General features: G+C 39.5%; 1 protein-coding gene and 1 pseudogene across 1 annotated transcript; one reads left to right on the top strand and one right to left on the bottom strand.

The window, feature by feature from the left end:
• Positions 1-387: 387 nt before the first annotated feature.
• Positions 388-2891, bottom strand: LOC127755675 (uncharacterized). Its single transcript, XM_052281357.1, has 2 exons — positions 2484-2891; positions 388-591 (listed from the first exon to the last, which is right to left on the bottom strand). The coding sequence occupies exons 1-2, from the start codon at positions 2889-2891 to the stop codon at positions 388-390; spliced, it is 612 nt and encodes a 203-aa protein (XP_052137317.1).
• A 6666-nt stretch (positions 2892-9557) lies between these two features.
• On the top strand, positions 9558-12057 carry LOC127754258 (uncharacterized; annotated as a pseudogene).
• The last annotated feature ends 3657 nt before the right edge of the window (positions 12058-15714 follow it).

Raw genomic sequence — 15714 nt, 5'->3', positions numbered from 1 at the left:
ATCAGCATCTCCAATATGCTAGAGCCACGTGGAAGTCGTATTTAACCCCACGTGTTGGCATTTCATATGTCCACGTGGCGTTGCATGCTAACGCCACGTGGCCGAAGGTGGCAGCACCACGTGTTCTCATTTTGAGGCGCCACGTGTCTGTATCTGATTTATGAAACGTGTCTTTACCTGATATAGCCACGTGTTAATCTGTTTTGATGACACGTGTCAAACACATTAGGGATTATGGCCCACTCATTTGTTCTGGCCCAACCCATTTGGCCACACATTTTACATCTAGTTGTGGCCTAGTCCACTATTAGTTCTAGAAAATTTTTAGCATTAGCCTATTTGGAGCAACAATTAGAACTTCGCAGCACATTACAAATAGGCCCAACATCAACATTGAACATAGATACCAACTTCATTACAAATAGGCCCAACATCAACATTGAACACAGATACCAACTTCACCGATAATCCCAAACTTGTGAGAGCCAGCATCGCCATCAGCTCCACTGGCGGCAGCGGCCATGGGCCACCGAGCTCGACATCGATTGTTTTTCTGACCTGCCCGAGGGTGATGGGGAGGAGCCTGGCAACCTGATAGTACAGAACCATATGTTAGATTATTTTTTTATGCGCTAGATAAACAACAAGAAACAATATGTAGATACGGCATTAGTTTTTCAATGATAGGGCTACTTTGCAACACCAATCTGATGTCCCCATAATATATTGCACTAACATATCTCAATGTCCTCATCCCTAACCCACCTCATTTCATTGGCCAAGCAAATAAGCAACCGAACTAGAGTGCATAGGAGTATAGCACTAAAATTTTAGACACTAAAGTTATGATACGAGTAACTTCCTATGCATGCTTCATTTCTACGGACTATGGGCATATAGCATTTAAACATACAGATTTGTATGTAGGACCGTAAAGTGTGGTGGAAAGTTATGGACACCATTTAAACATGCTTCATTTCTACAAAGTACATGCATACAGCAACAATTTCAAAATTTATATCACTAGTGGCATAATGTGGCAGCAACATCACTAAGTATAATACTATAACACTAGAGTAGAATGCGCGCTTTGCGCGCTGCACCAGTGGCATCAGAAGACGAAAATTTGTCATTATTTAGGTAAACAGAGTAAATGAAAAGATATTATAGCAGATGAGTACCAATTCTGCCATATATATTTTAATCTCAATGGAAAACTAAATCTCAATTTACAATATAGCAAGTCCAAACATATGTAAACTTATGAGCATAAAAACGTTTACATATGTTTTGTTTATAAAAGCTGCTTACATGACCTCACTTGCATGTCTCACTTGCAAGCAAGGCCTGCAATCATGGGTCATCTAGGAGTATTGATTTCTATTCAATCCAGCTCAAGTGTTACTAGATTGTTACAGTATAGTATTGTTTCACTTTTGGTGTAGGATAATCCCAAATGATAGGGCTGTTTCAACATCCTAGTTACTGTAGTGATGCTGTTTTTTATGACAGGCAAACGGCTAGTGACATGATCAGACCATGGAATTAATTTAGTAGTACCATATACCTTTTTTTGTTTCAAACAGCAGACTGCAAACTAACCATTCAATGGCACTAACAGATTAAAGACTAGTATAGTTACAGAATACAGAACTAAGTGCATAGTGATCTACCCAAAGCATCAACCGATGTAACATTGTTGTTTGCTCTTTCTTATACTAGAAGGGGGGAAGTGTGTTTTTGGAACAATCACAATAGTTTAGTTCTCTGGAGTCACTAGCTAATGGCATAGTGATGATGGTGATTAGCATTGTGCAGCCAACGATCAAAGTGTCCATATGATTTTTTTCTCAAAAAGTTTGGTTCAGTTGATATCATTCAGGAGCATCTATGTACAAATTGGCTTATTGAGATGATTCACAAGTCATAACCAAGTGCAATTTTCATTTAACTATACACTGAACTGAACATCCTGACGCACTATCAGTCTATATATCCCATGGAATAATGGAAGACAAGGCGTACCGCATATGCTCAATTATATATTCCATGTGCAATCCTACCATGACGAGGAGGGCATTCGATCCAACTTCCAAGACAGACCAGGTTAGCTAAACCCTTCACATCGAAGAAACCAAAACAAACTCTTCTGAAAAAAGAAACCAAAACAAACACGACATGCGAAACGCAAAGAATAACGCCAAGCCTCCACTCCATGGGAGTTGTGACATCCAATCTAGACAGTAAAAATGCCGAAAATCTAGAACAAGAACAACTAGAGAACCCTCACGGGCATAACGCCGAGCACCTGGTTCACGCTCCACCTCCAGGATGGCAGCGGAAGGTAAGCAAGAGACCTTCGATCCCTCCCCCCGACCATATACCTTTTCCACGTCTCAAACTCCACCAGATCCACCCACCCAACCAAAGTAACCAACCCCCATGAAATGCGTGAAGGGAAGGAGAAGGTGGGGATGGCTTACGGGGTTGAAGCTGCTGGTGGTGGTGGTGATGACTTGCCCGAAGATGTCGACCTTTGGACGGAAGATGACGAGCTGACCAGATGAGGCGAGGCTGAGACAGCGGTCGCAGGGGGAGAGCTGCACGGATCCGCCGAAGTAGAAGACGCCGACGCTAGCGAAGGCGATCCCGAAGCTGAACCCGTCCCCGCGCTGGATCCGCGTGTCGCTGCAGGGGTCGTGCACCCCGTTCTCATCCGTCGCTGCCGCCGCGAGCGCTACGTCGGCCAACAGCAGCGAATGCAACGGCGCGGAGGCGGAGGCGGAGGCGAATGCGGCACTAGATGCCGCTGCCGCGGATCTGGCGAGGCAGGAGGGGAAGGAATGAGAGAGGACGGGGGTTAGGGTTTGCAACCCTATTTTATACTTCATTGGCGCAACGATAGCCATTCGATCAAGAATCAATGGCCAGAAATTTATGGGCCGAGTACAGTAACGGGCCGATTTCAGGGTTTAGGCCTACAAATATATGTGGTATTTTTTAAATTTCAATTTATGAGAATTTTAAATTTAATTTTAGGATGACTTTTATGTTTCAAATGAAAAAATCATAAACAATAAAATTGTAGAACTCATTGAGATCTACAACTATTGTATGGTCTTTTTTACAAATAAGTTCATTTGAACAATTCAAATTTTGAATTTTCAAAATTTGACAACTTCAAACAAAAATTAGGGTTAATAAATGATTTTAGATGGAAAAGTCACCAAAACTAAAGTTGTAGAACTAATCAAGATGCAAAATTTTTATTTTGGTCATTTCTTCATTTGACTCTATTTGGACAATTTGAAATTTGAAATTCAAACTTTGAGAACTTCAAATAGAATTTTTTATCAGTGAACGACTTCAACTGAAAAAGTCATCAACAACAAAGTTATATAATCCATCTAGATCCACAATTTTTATTTTGGTCATTTATTCATCCGTCAATGTGATAGTAACATTGTTTACAAATTTTACATATTTGTACTATGATTTCATAGATTATAAGAGATATGTGTAAATTTTGAGAACAATGTTACTATCACTTTGTCGAATGAACAAATGACCAAAAGAAAATTTGTAGATCTCGATCAATTCTACAACTTTTGTGTTCATGACATTTTCAGTTGAAATGATTTACTGCTTCAAAATGTCGTTTGAAATTGCCACTTTTTGAAATTTAAATCTTCAATTGATAAAACAAAGTCACATGAAAGTATGATAAAAATAATATTTGTAATAACACAATAAGTTGATAGATCATGAATTTAGATAATTTTAGAAAAAAGAATAATCAAATTTGAAGTTAGTATGAGGGAGAAAGACTACCTATAAGTTTTAGCCAAAGATTAAAAAGAAAAACCACACTTTATGATGAACCCCATGAGCAGGAGATAAGGGCCATTACCTGCTAACATTTTGGTATATATAGCCAAGTGCATGACCAATGACAAAATACTTGAGTGGCTCAGTGGTTCAGAGGTATTGTGTTAGTGATCGTGGGTTCAAATCCCATGTAGAGGAATATTTGTCCTTTTTTGCTACGCCGTGCTGTATTGTGGGACCCAGTAAATTTTGTTTTACCTCGCCGTGGGGCCCAGTAACAATTTTTTGTACCGTGGGGCCCGGTAGTAACAATTTTTTGCGCCGTGGGGCCAGTAACAATTTTTTTTACCGCGCCGTGCTCTATTGTTGGGCACAGTAACAATTTGGATAGCCACATCTATGCGTTGGGACCGATAGGTATTAATAAATGAATGGTGTGTATTATTTGTGACGAAATTTTCTTTTGTTCTTTGACGTAATTTTTCATTTCGTCGTAGAGTTTTGCTATTTACCCCCACCAAGACTGATCCATGACGAAACAAAGAAATTTCGTCATGGATATGCTTTATTCAATGACGAAATTATACAACATTATGAGGAAAACGTCATAGATGGGCGATTTCCTACTAGTGCTGGTCAGGTAGCCAGAGAACGAACTTGTTGGGTTGGCTGCCCTGGCTTGAGAGAGGAACGGAAATTATGCTTCAAATGGTTACTTCTGATGGCCTGACGCATGTGTACATGGCAAGAAATAAATCTGAGCATAATTGTATCTTCTCTCGATGGGTTGCAACCTCTACGAGGGGGATTAGGATAATAACTGAAATGTGCTGCTATGCCTAGAGCTCAGGCTACCCTCTTTGGACGCCTGACTAAGGCTAAGCCCATGCCGGAAGATATCAGGTCATGGGAGGATGCGCATCAGGGTAGCAACCAAACAACTATGTGCAATACTCACGCTTGTCTCAGACCAATTTCTCTCAGGGAAGCAACGAAATAGGTCTCCTATCTACCAAAGACTGGGTAAATAGCTAAAAAGGGTAATGGAAGCAAAAATATCAAATCTTGTGAAATAAAAATTACCAATACAATCGAGTTGAAATACAAAGCAAATAAAACTAGAACAATATAAAAAGAGAAAGAGATTTTCCACAGTCACCTTTATATGAAGATGATATTTATTGAAATCAAAGCAAATAAAACTAGAACAATACAAAGTTCATCCAAACCACTCATCTGTGACCACACGAACTAAAATCTAAATGAAAGAGCAAAAGTCTAATAACTTAACTTTTGTCTCCACAAATGTGTCTCAACTGCTGTCTCCCTCAAGTATTTACCCATAATGTATTCATTACCTTGTAGCCCCTATAGTGTTTATATACCATAATGTCCACCACCAAGTATGAGTTTGGAATCCCACTAAAAAAAAAGTATGAGTTAGGATTTCCGTACATTCTAATCCCTTTCAATCTTGCCTCATGTGGCTCCGTACAGTTTTGATATAGGACACGAGGTTACCGGTGCGAGGATGCACGAGCAACAACACGTGAATGGAGGGATTGGCTAGGTTAAGGAAATGGTCAGGGTCAAAAGGGACATTTCACCTGCTCCACACTAGCTCGCTTACATGTTTTGGCGCATGTTAAGAAACACTCTTTGCACTGAAATTTTTAAGAACAAATGTAGACGTATTTGGAGAGGGGCCACCAATATCAAATTTGTTAGAACAAATACGATGTTTTTAGTAGGTATAAAAATAAGAAAGTTTGACCTTTTATACTTTTTCCGCGACACACTCTATGGCATAGTAATAAATGAAAACAAGCTCTCTCTTCTCTCTCTGTACATGCACATGCACTCAAGTGCTAGCTCCCACTTTCTCTCTTTGGGTGGTAGTTGTATCTTGCATATAAAGGAGTATTCATGCTATCTGCCATCCGATTAGATCGTTGTATTCGTCATGATTATATTTTTATAACATTGTCTCGTATCTCAGATGATTATATTTCCATGAAAGAAATATATATGTTTCAACCATTAAAATTCTGTGCATATATGTTTCAACCGTTAAAATTCTATGCATGAGTGCAAAATTGCATCGGATCGAGTCACTCTCATCCGAAATACGCAAGCATGCGTGTGTTCATCCATGTCCTTTGCCTCTAACTAGATGGATTCCACACCAGCCGTGTAGCATGTTTATTTTTTCGAATAATGTTGTCTGCACACATGTTAATCCCTCCGTCCCAAAATATAAGGAGTTTTGGTGATGTGACCTCTCCAGATTCGTAATAATAGGATGTGTCACATCCAACCAAAAACTTTTTATATTTTGAGACGGAGAGAGCATATGTTTTCAATTTAAACTTTAATGGTACTAAAACAATCGTATCCATTGGTTACATAATGGTTCACATAGTTCCTTCTTCTCCGATTAACTTGGGAGTTCTAAGAATTTTTAATTAACAAGGGAATTTCGCATCTCCATCTCCTAGATTAATGTGGAGGCTTGCAGAAAGGGCCTCCAATTAGTTCGTGATTTTTTTTGGCAAAGAATGCAGTAACTAAATTGAAGTTTTCAGAAACATTCAAAAGCACTCCAATTTATTTGACACCCTGAAGAGTTTCATATCAAGTTTAGGAGTTGTGTTGCAATCGTTCACTTAGTAACACTTTCGAGCCCCCATAAGGTTTTAGTAATGAGTTGTAAAAAAAAAGTGTATCGATGTTACGCATATCAAAAACAGAAAGGAAAGGCTTAGCAGCACAAAATGGCAAGTTACTCTTCCAGGATTAACATTGAAAGAATGCATGGAGTGTTAATCAGAATGATGTTTGCATGTGAAACTTAGTAAATTATGTACAGGCTTGGTTCTTGTGTGATGCCTTTAGTTGCATACTGCGATCTACTTATAACAAGAGAATATGTAGTTAAATTCATAACAGCTTAATGATTAATTTAGAATTTCTCTATGTCCAGACTGTTGATGGAATGTGTATATCTGTCAAGATTCCGTCCATTGCGAAAACCATTGAACTCAGTGTAAAAAAATCAGACATTGTTGCTGATGTCAAGTTGCAGATTGAACTGAAGGAAGGAATTCATCTGGATAACCAAATCCTGATGTATGCAGGTCGACATCTTGGCGATAGTCAGATTTTAAGTGAATGTGGTCTATCAGATGACCATATACTTCATGTTTTGGTTTCTCCAGCCGACAAAATGTGTGTCTATATAAACATTAGAGATACAAGAACTGTTAGGGTTGATGTCAGGAACTGGTATACTGTTGCGGATGTCAAGTTGATGGTAGAAACAATGTTTGGTTTTCCTGAGTGCTCACAGACACTCCTGCCGACTAAATCGGGAGATGCTATCGAGCTTAACGGCACTCAAACACTCAAAGATCAGAATATAAAGAACAATGCCGTCCTGATGCTGCTTCCGGATTTCCCGATCTTCATCAAAACATGGGAAGGGAGGACATTGACCATGGTGGTTAGCTCATTTCACACTGAAGAAGACATCTGGGAGAAAATTCAAAAGAAGTCCATGATTAATCCAAAAAATACTTTCTCTGTTACTCTGGGCATGTTCTAAATCCTGGGGTTACGCTTCACGTGTATAAAGTTAAGAGCAATTCCACTATCAGTATCCGCCTTGGGAATTCTCATTCTCAATATGTAAAAGAGGAACAAAAGAACTAGTGAGCAGGTTGGAAAACTTCTTTAAAGTCCCATGATTAGGGTGGTTCTTCACCGTACCAATCAGCTTGAGGCTGGCTTCCAGATCTGGAATACTATTATTCTCTTGTTCCAGAACACTATTATTTCATTGCTTACCTGGTACTTTTGGAATCAATGGGTAGAATAATGTTGCTTATAATTATGATGACAGAAAACATAACTGCACTATTTTTCTATCATATTGAACAATGGTATCTGTAAAATCGAAGTGTGTTTCATTGTTATGTTGTGATAAACAATTAGTATCTGAGATAATTGGTTTTGATATTTGAAGATTAATTATTGGCGAAGTAGTTTTGGCACCGGTCAAATAGGGTGTGTGTACACTACTAGGAATTCGGGCAATAGTCACGAGTCCCCCCTTGCAACGGCACTCATGTGGATGCAATAGGGTTTTGTATCGCATCCAAACCGTGAAATGGTGGTAATATGTTATAGTAATGCAACGGCGTGTGTGTGTTGCGATATGTATGGATTTCGGTTGCAAAAGAAGGGGGTTGATGCAACCATTTTCCTATTTGTGTTGCAATTCGTTGGGTCTATTACCATGTCATTTCAGAGTTGCGTTAGTGATGTTTGGCGTTGTAAAAGAAATTTGATATTGCAACCACATTGTAACATACCCGAAATTTCAGGACTTCAAATTTCTTGTCAAAATAGTTAGAGGTTAACTTCTCCAATTTTGAGTGCCAAAAAATTTCCGTTTTAATTTAGGTGATGACCAACTTAAACCATTGCATGATTAAAATTTGAGAACAAAATAAAACCTTTTCTTTCCCAACATTAGACTAGAAATGTCATCAAGCATTTGAGCATACATGTGCATAATGCATGCCTAGTCTTGAGTCCATTGCGCATTTGGTTTTTGTCTCGCTTTTCATAATAGGTCTCATGAGTATAAACTAAAAGGGTTAAAATTACTTAAAAAACTATAGTTAATCTTGGGTGATAACATGTGGACTTAATATTAAATTCTAATATCATTTTCTCAGCCCAAAAGAAGTTTAATGTAATCCCTATAATAATAATATTAGGTGCCATTATGAAGTAGGAACACATATACAAAGAAAGGTTATTCTAATTCTTTTAAAAAAAATCTGTGCAAAATGAAATCATGGAAAAATTTATGTAAACTATGTTTAGCATAAGCAATTCACTATAATATTGGTACAAGTTAATAACTAAGTTTAATACCACAAATTAATCAGTCAAAGAAGAAAATTAAAATAAATCAAATTAAATTTTAATCGGCTAAAACCATACTTCATCCAAAAGTACATTTAACTGCACATAAGTGAACATGAAAAATAAATTATTCAAATACTAGATTATTTATCATGCCTAAATATAATTTTTCTAGATTTTTCCTCCTCTGTTTAGGCTTCCTAAAAATTCAATCTACCTTTCTAATAGCCCATTTTGTTTAATTTCTGTAAGCAGTCTACCCATTATTTTTGAGTGCAACCAAAGAAAATGGAATCTAGGTGTAATCATTTACCTGCAGTAAAATCAACACTAATTAATTTGGTCCACACATTAAGTTATGAAGCTACAAAGTTAGGGGAGAGAAAATAATCTAAAAATTCGTCTAAAACCGTGTTCACCCAGAATCTTAACCACACCTCTCTCTTCCACCTAGAGCACTTCGTCCTGGGCCCACTTGGCAGCCTCTCCAGCTCGCCCTTTCTCTGTGCCTCACCCTCAGCCGACCAAGAACACAGAGAGGGAGAGATCGAGCTAGCCGACGCGTGGCCACAACGTGTCGACAACCTCGGGCTTTCCTTTTCTCGCTCTCTTCTCCTCCAGTCTGAGTCGCCATTCCTCACTCATCACTCAGAGCCGAAGAAGCCGACGGGAACAGGTCCTCTGCCTCTCCGTCACCAGCGACCTCACCGCTGGTCGTAGTGACAACGACCATCGCCATCTCCGTTTGAGTCAAGGTCACCTCTATCTCTTTCGCGTTTTCATCTCTCCACAAAATGCTGAGAATTTCCTCTTTTGACCTCAACCCCTCTCAGGCAGTGCATCGCCGGGAACGCAAGCCACGCCGACGACGCCCCGGAGCACGCACCGGAGCGCCGCCACTTCACTCATCGTCGCTGTCCAACCACCCTCGTCTACCTCGGAGCAAGCCGCTGCGCCATCGTCATCGCCTCAACCTTCTCTTCAAGACGCCTCAAGAACTCCAGCCGGAGACATCAAGAACACAGAGAGCGCACTCTTTTCTTCCTCGGTGCCGATCTGAACCCGTCGCCATCGCCATTGTCATTTCCTTCCTCTCCGGTGAGCTATAGTCCGATTCTTCGTGCACACACCATCCTTGAGACCTCACAAAACACACATTTATGGCAGGACCTTGAGTTCTTCGAGCCATCGCCGTTCACTCAAGGAGGAGCACCATCCCCGAGCCGTTCCGCAAGCCGCCGCTGCTGCCAAGACCTCGACAACCCTAGCTTGACCCACGGTGAGCATCCTGAGGGCTAGAAGACCACATACATGCATCCTTTTCGTTCGGAATCGACTTCCATGCACACATGCACTTTCACCCCGAGAACCACCGCCGCTCACACTGCTGTCACGATTGTTTCCGACCACCTTTGACCTTGAGATAACCATGGATAGATGCGCAAGGAGCTTAGGAATGTTTTCTCTTTTGGTCGCACCGCGAGAACGGCCGCCATTCATCACCGGCGCCGGCGAGAAGCTCGCCGAGTCGCCGCTGCTCTGCTGCTGCCCATGCCTTCTTGCTAAGACACTGACCAGCGGACCCCACATCATTAGGCGCTGAGGATTCCGCTTAGAGAGAGTTTAAATCTTGCAAGGTCTAAATTGTAAATTATGCTAGGATGACATGTGGAACCAAGGACTAATTAGTAATGAATTAAAAGAATCTGAGGACTCTTAATGAATTTGGTTCATCACATACTTTGGACTGCGGGTTGATTCCTAAAAACCTCAAGGGCCTTTTTGCATATTGGTCCCTCACTGACACGTGGACCCCATCCTTTAAAATCTGGAGAATAATTAAGAAAATGCCCAAACAAATATATGTTTAGCAGAAAAATGCACAAAGTTGTAAAATCTATATAAAATCAAATATAGCTCATTTTGAAGTGATTCCAGTTGCTGTAGATTCTTAAGTTATGAACTCTATTTTAGAAATATAAAACTTGACACTCACTATACAAATAATGTCTCTAAAATTTATCTAAGATAGGTCATACATAAAACATGTATAAACTTATAAAATACATAGAAAATTCATCTCAACTCATTTTGAAACAAAATCAAATTCTATGAATTCATCATCATGCACTCTCTAATTAGGTGAAATAAAAGTAATTACTTACTTTGCATCAAATGCCTCTAAAACTATTATCTCTAGAATGATTAGTTTAGATAAGCTAAACTTTAGAAATTCATGTAGAACTCAATTTAGCTTCAATTTGAGTAAACTTAAGTTCTATAGGATCATCAAAATATGTATTTCCATGTTATGAAATAAGATTATATACTTCCTGTGTAGTAAAAGTCTCTAAATATTCATATAAGGATTTACTAACATAGAGCAGCCTTTAATTTGTAAAACATGTAGAAAATTCATTTTTAGTCCAAATGAAATTAACAAAGTTTCTATAGAACCAGCAAAATAGTTAGCTTCAACATAGTAAAATAAAATTTGGCACCTTTTGTAGAGAACATAGATCAAAACCTTAACATAGTGAAATAAGAATTTAAACACATAGTGTTGTTTAAGTATTACATAAACATGTATAAGTATATATACACTTTAGGTCTAATTAAACCTAAATAAAAACTTGATTGACCAGTGAAGCCATAGTTACATTCCCATCCACCAAAACTTAGAAGAACATAGCTCATATAATAATTTCTAGGTTAATATAATATATTGCTAGTTTAGATTAGAGCATCTCTAGTTTATAAAATATGAACCATGGTAGTAAAAACCATAAACATGTGAACTAAAAATGTTTTAGTTAACCTAATTATTCCTTTTATTCAACTTAATTAAACAGGAAGTAGCATATTCTGAACCTACAACTTGAGAGTCATGCACATATAAAATACTATATGCCTAAAACACGTTGTAACTTGTAAAATCTATAAGAAAATCATTATAACTCCAAAAATCGTGAAACCAAATGTATTAGTCTGAGAAAACACATCTCCACACCCTTGTGAAGTCTAATCTAATAAAAATCACTTTACAAAAGTATTTCATAACACTACCTAAGACTATACTACTATAAACCGATAAAACTTCTAAAATTCATAACTCCCAAATGGAATAAGATAAAATAGGAGTTCTTTCACCTAAATTCATTTTAGGCCAGTACCTAATCACTGTGCATAAATCATGCATTTTAGAGCATTTTGAATTTTCAGCTCTTTCGGTGTTTAATTGCATAACGTGTCCTTTATCTAGATAATTGCATAATCGGTGAAGGAGTGGATTAAGTGCTAACATTTCTCTGATAAAGGAAAGTTTTCTCCTCCCATCTTTTGAACACATTGAATCCCATGATTTGAGGAATGAAAATATTTGTTTGCAAAGTTTCATGTGAACTTAGACTATATCGGTATTTGAAATTGGGTTAAGGTAGTTATGTCCTATTTGCTGTATACCCCACCTTGAATAATTGATCCTCTTGTTGTTTGAACCCCTAGAAATGGTTAGAGTACACTCTTTGTGCTCAAATGGGTTTATATATGATGTATATGCAACTACTTGCTTAGCCATGCTTAGAAATATGCAAATGCTCATTCCATCTATAATTAAAATGTGGTTTTGATACTCGAACCTTTGCTTGAATAAAATGAATATGATGGGTATTTGCGAACTAAAATGTGTAAAATGTGATTTTATACTTGGGCGGTAAGTGGTGTGCATATGGTGTTAGTTACATACCGATAGGGGGAGTGTTTGCCCAAGTCCATAAGGACCGAACTTGGGTCACCCATTTAAAGTTATTCGTACATCCACATGTGCTAGTATGGGATGGCCTAAGCTGAGTAATCTATTTAGGATTAGCCTTGCATTCTGGTAGGCCAGTGTGTATGAGTTCGTATAATTCAGAGGAGCTTCCTATTTACCCCGACGTGGTAGTTTAGGTGACTAAGCGTATCCAATACAACGGTATTGTGCCACGTGGTGGGTTCCCGTCGTGTCCGCCACCACGACGTTAAGTTTAAGGCGTGGGCCTAGGATGGAGGAACACGTATTGTGCTGGTGCAAGGCTAGGCTCTAAGTAGTGTAAAGGCTTTGTTATGACCTCTAGTTCACATTCAACATGAAGAGTGTGGTGGAGTCTTGCAAACTCAAAACAAACTAGAGAGTTCATATCATGTGGTTAAATATGTACAAACTCTGCAGAGTTCTTTAATCTAATCGATTAGCCGTGCTCACGGTCATGAGCGCTTTGGTGATGTGTCATGAGTATAGACTTTATGTTTTAAAAATGTGATCATGTGACATTGGTTTGAAATTGATAAATGTGTTGAGTTGTGTGTGTGAGGTGATATATTATGACTTGTTGTCAAAGGATGACAACAAGAGATTGATTATGATGGAATTATGATGAACTTAATATTGAAACTTAAAATTTGTTTTGTTAATTGAAGCATCAACACCTTTACAAAAAAATTGCGAAACAAAACTTGCTTTATGCTGAAATTGAACTACATATTGCCTTCCTTTGAATATATGCCTTACATGTAGTATGGTAGGATTAACTTGTGCTTGCCAGTACATTAACTTGTTTAATGTACTGACTCTTGCTGTTGATATAACCTTTTGTTTGCAGGTATAGACTTAGTCTTTGAGTGATGCAGGTTCCGATTGCTTTTTCTAGGATGAGAACTTAATGGGGTAAACCCCTAGTCAGTGTGCTTGTGATTGGGTAGTCAAGCTTCCGTTGTTCTCTAATATGTTTATTTGGCCGGTCGGCCTATGTAATTATTAAATTGTTGTAAGTCTTATGTTTCTTTCATCTTAGTTGTGTTTGCTATGTATAATCATGCTTAAGATGAAAGTGTGAATCTAGGGCACATCTTGGGTACTAGATTCACATGAGTATGAGTTAGGGATATTTGAGAGGTTGTAGATCTTTAGCCATTTTTGTCAAGTCTCCTGAATGTGTAACACATCTGTGTCACGACCGGAAATAACCCAACGGGCGTTCCTTACGTGCGTGTATTAATCCTTGTCCCAGGAGGCAAGGTACACCAAAAGTTGATGCGATTCAGAGTTTAACAAGCGGAAGCGTAAATAATTAATTTATTACATGGGCGGCGAAGGCCCAGCACACAAGAAGACAAATGAAAAACAGCGGAAGACTAGGGCGACGACCACAGGCGCTTGACGGCAGGCACGAGCTAGACACCAAAGCCTTCATCTTCCAGGAACTCCTCTTCTGGGTTTGGGAAAAATTGAGCAAGACGGAGTACAACCACCGTACTCAACAAGACACACCCACAAGTGCAGAATAAATGCAAGGGAGTACAAGGGGGTTATAATATAAGGGGTTAGGGTTTGCAGTAAACAGCATTAAAAGACACTTAGTTGCTCAAAGCTATTTTGTAAATACGATCCTAGAGCTATACAAGATTATTAATCAAGGCCGTGAACCCACACGAACCTGCCTTAACCCAAGGCCTACGATGATTCAGACCGAACTGGCAACCCGACCCTGGGTCCCAGCTCGTCCCAGGCCAACCCAGGCCAACCATTCCACATTTTAGTTGTTAAGCAGGTTTTAAGAACTAAAACACTAACTTGGGTACATTGCTCGGCTTGCCCATAACCGAGGGCGCGGCTATTCGAATAGGTTATACTCTGATCAGAGGTGTACATCTTTACCCACAAGACACATCTTCCTCACGTGTAACCACGTGCCACATACCACCACGATATACGGACGGAAGACGTGACATAGTTTCCAACCTATCCTAGCTATAGACAAGAGTACCGACCCAACCCCACCTACGGCTGGAACCCCCGAGACAGGTAGGCAGGACTGAGCCCCTAGCAGCAGGACACCCGTCCTGTGCCATGACATCTCGACTACCGAGCCGCAGCTTGTGTAGGCTTCATTTGCCCTAGAGATGTCCATCGACCCCCGACTTCGTCCATCTCCATCCGTGTACTTTTGTTTATAACCAGACTGAGCCACAAACTAAGCCTTACCCACTAGACATGTGGAAGTACGATAGTGTTTTGCAACAGAGGCCCGAAGACCGGTCCTTATATGGCCGAGGTGCTACTATCAAAACCATGCACCCCGAGCCCAGCCTAAAACCATTTTGAGGATTTTGAATAGAGGGGGAGGTGTGAATCCAATTCCATAATAATCCAACCATTCCATAGTGTCCAGGTGATATGAATATTCCCAAAGTCTAGAGTTGTAAAACCACCTAATGTTGCCTAATTAAGCGGTGAAGCATCTACCTAAATTCATACTAGTGGTACCATGAGTAGAGTGTCCACTAGTTGGGGTTTTGTTTATTCTAGAGTGAACAAGGTAATAATAACAATAACAATAATAAGGTCATAACAAAGGTAAATAGGCATGGCTAGATAAAACAGTGATAACGCGAGAATTTAAGTAAAGCGGTAATGCAATAATTTAAATCAAAATAATTTTATAAACTGGGATTTAATATGCTCAAGGATGATGTGACTTGCCTTGCTCGCTTTCCCAAACGTCGGCTTCAACCTCCACGAAGAGCGGATCTTCCGAAGCTGCAGCGTCTACACGACCAACGGGAAAGAAAAAGGCTTTTAGTCTAATAAACTCCATATAAAAAGCAGGAACAAAGCACAAAAATGGGTTCTTGACTTCTTAAGGAAAAATTAGAGACTTGAACGGTCCAATTCCGAGTTCAAATGGCCAAGTTATGGCCATTTGAAGTTTATATGCTCTTTAAATAAATATTTGCGAATTTCTTCATTTAAATTTTAATTTAAAAAGGGTTTGTTGCGTCAGCCGAGAGGAGGGGGCGCGCGGACCGGGTCCACAGGAGTGGGGCCCACGCGGCAGCCTCACGGTCCACGGTGGACCGGGCGCACCCGGGCTCGCACCGGCCGGCGCCGTGGGCCCCATGCATCGGCCGCAC

The sequence above is a fragment of the Oryza glaberrima genome, chromosome 11, assembly GCF_000147395.1.
Source record: "Oryza glaberrima chromosome 11, OglaRS2, whole genome shotgun sequence".
NCBI classification, from domain to species: Eukaryota; Viridiplantae; Streptophyta; class Magnoliopsida; order Poales; family Poaceae; genus Oryza; species Oryza glaberrima.
This window is presented reverse-complemented; position numbering and strand designations above follow the sequence as displayed.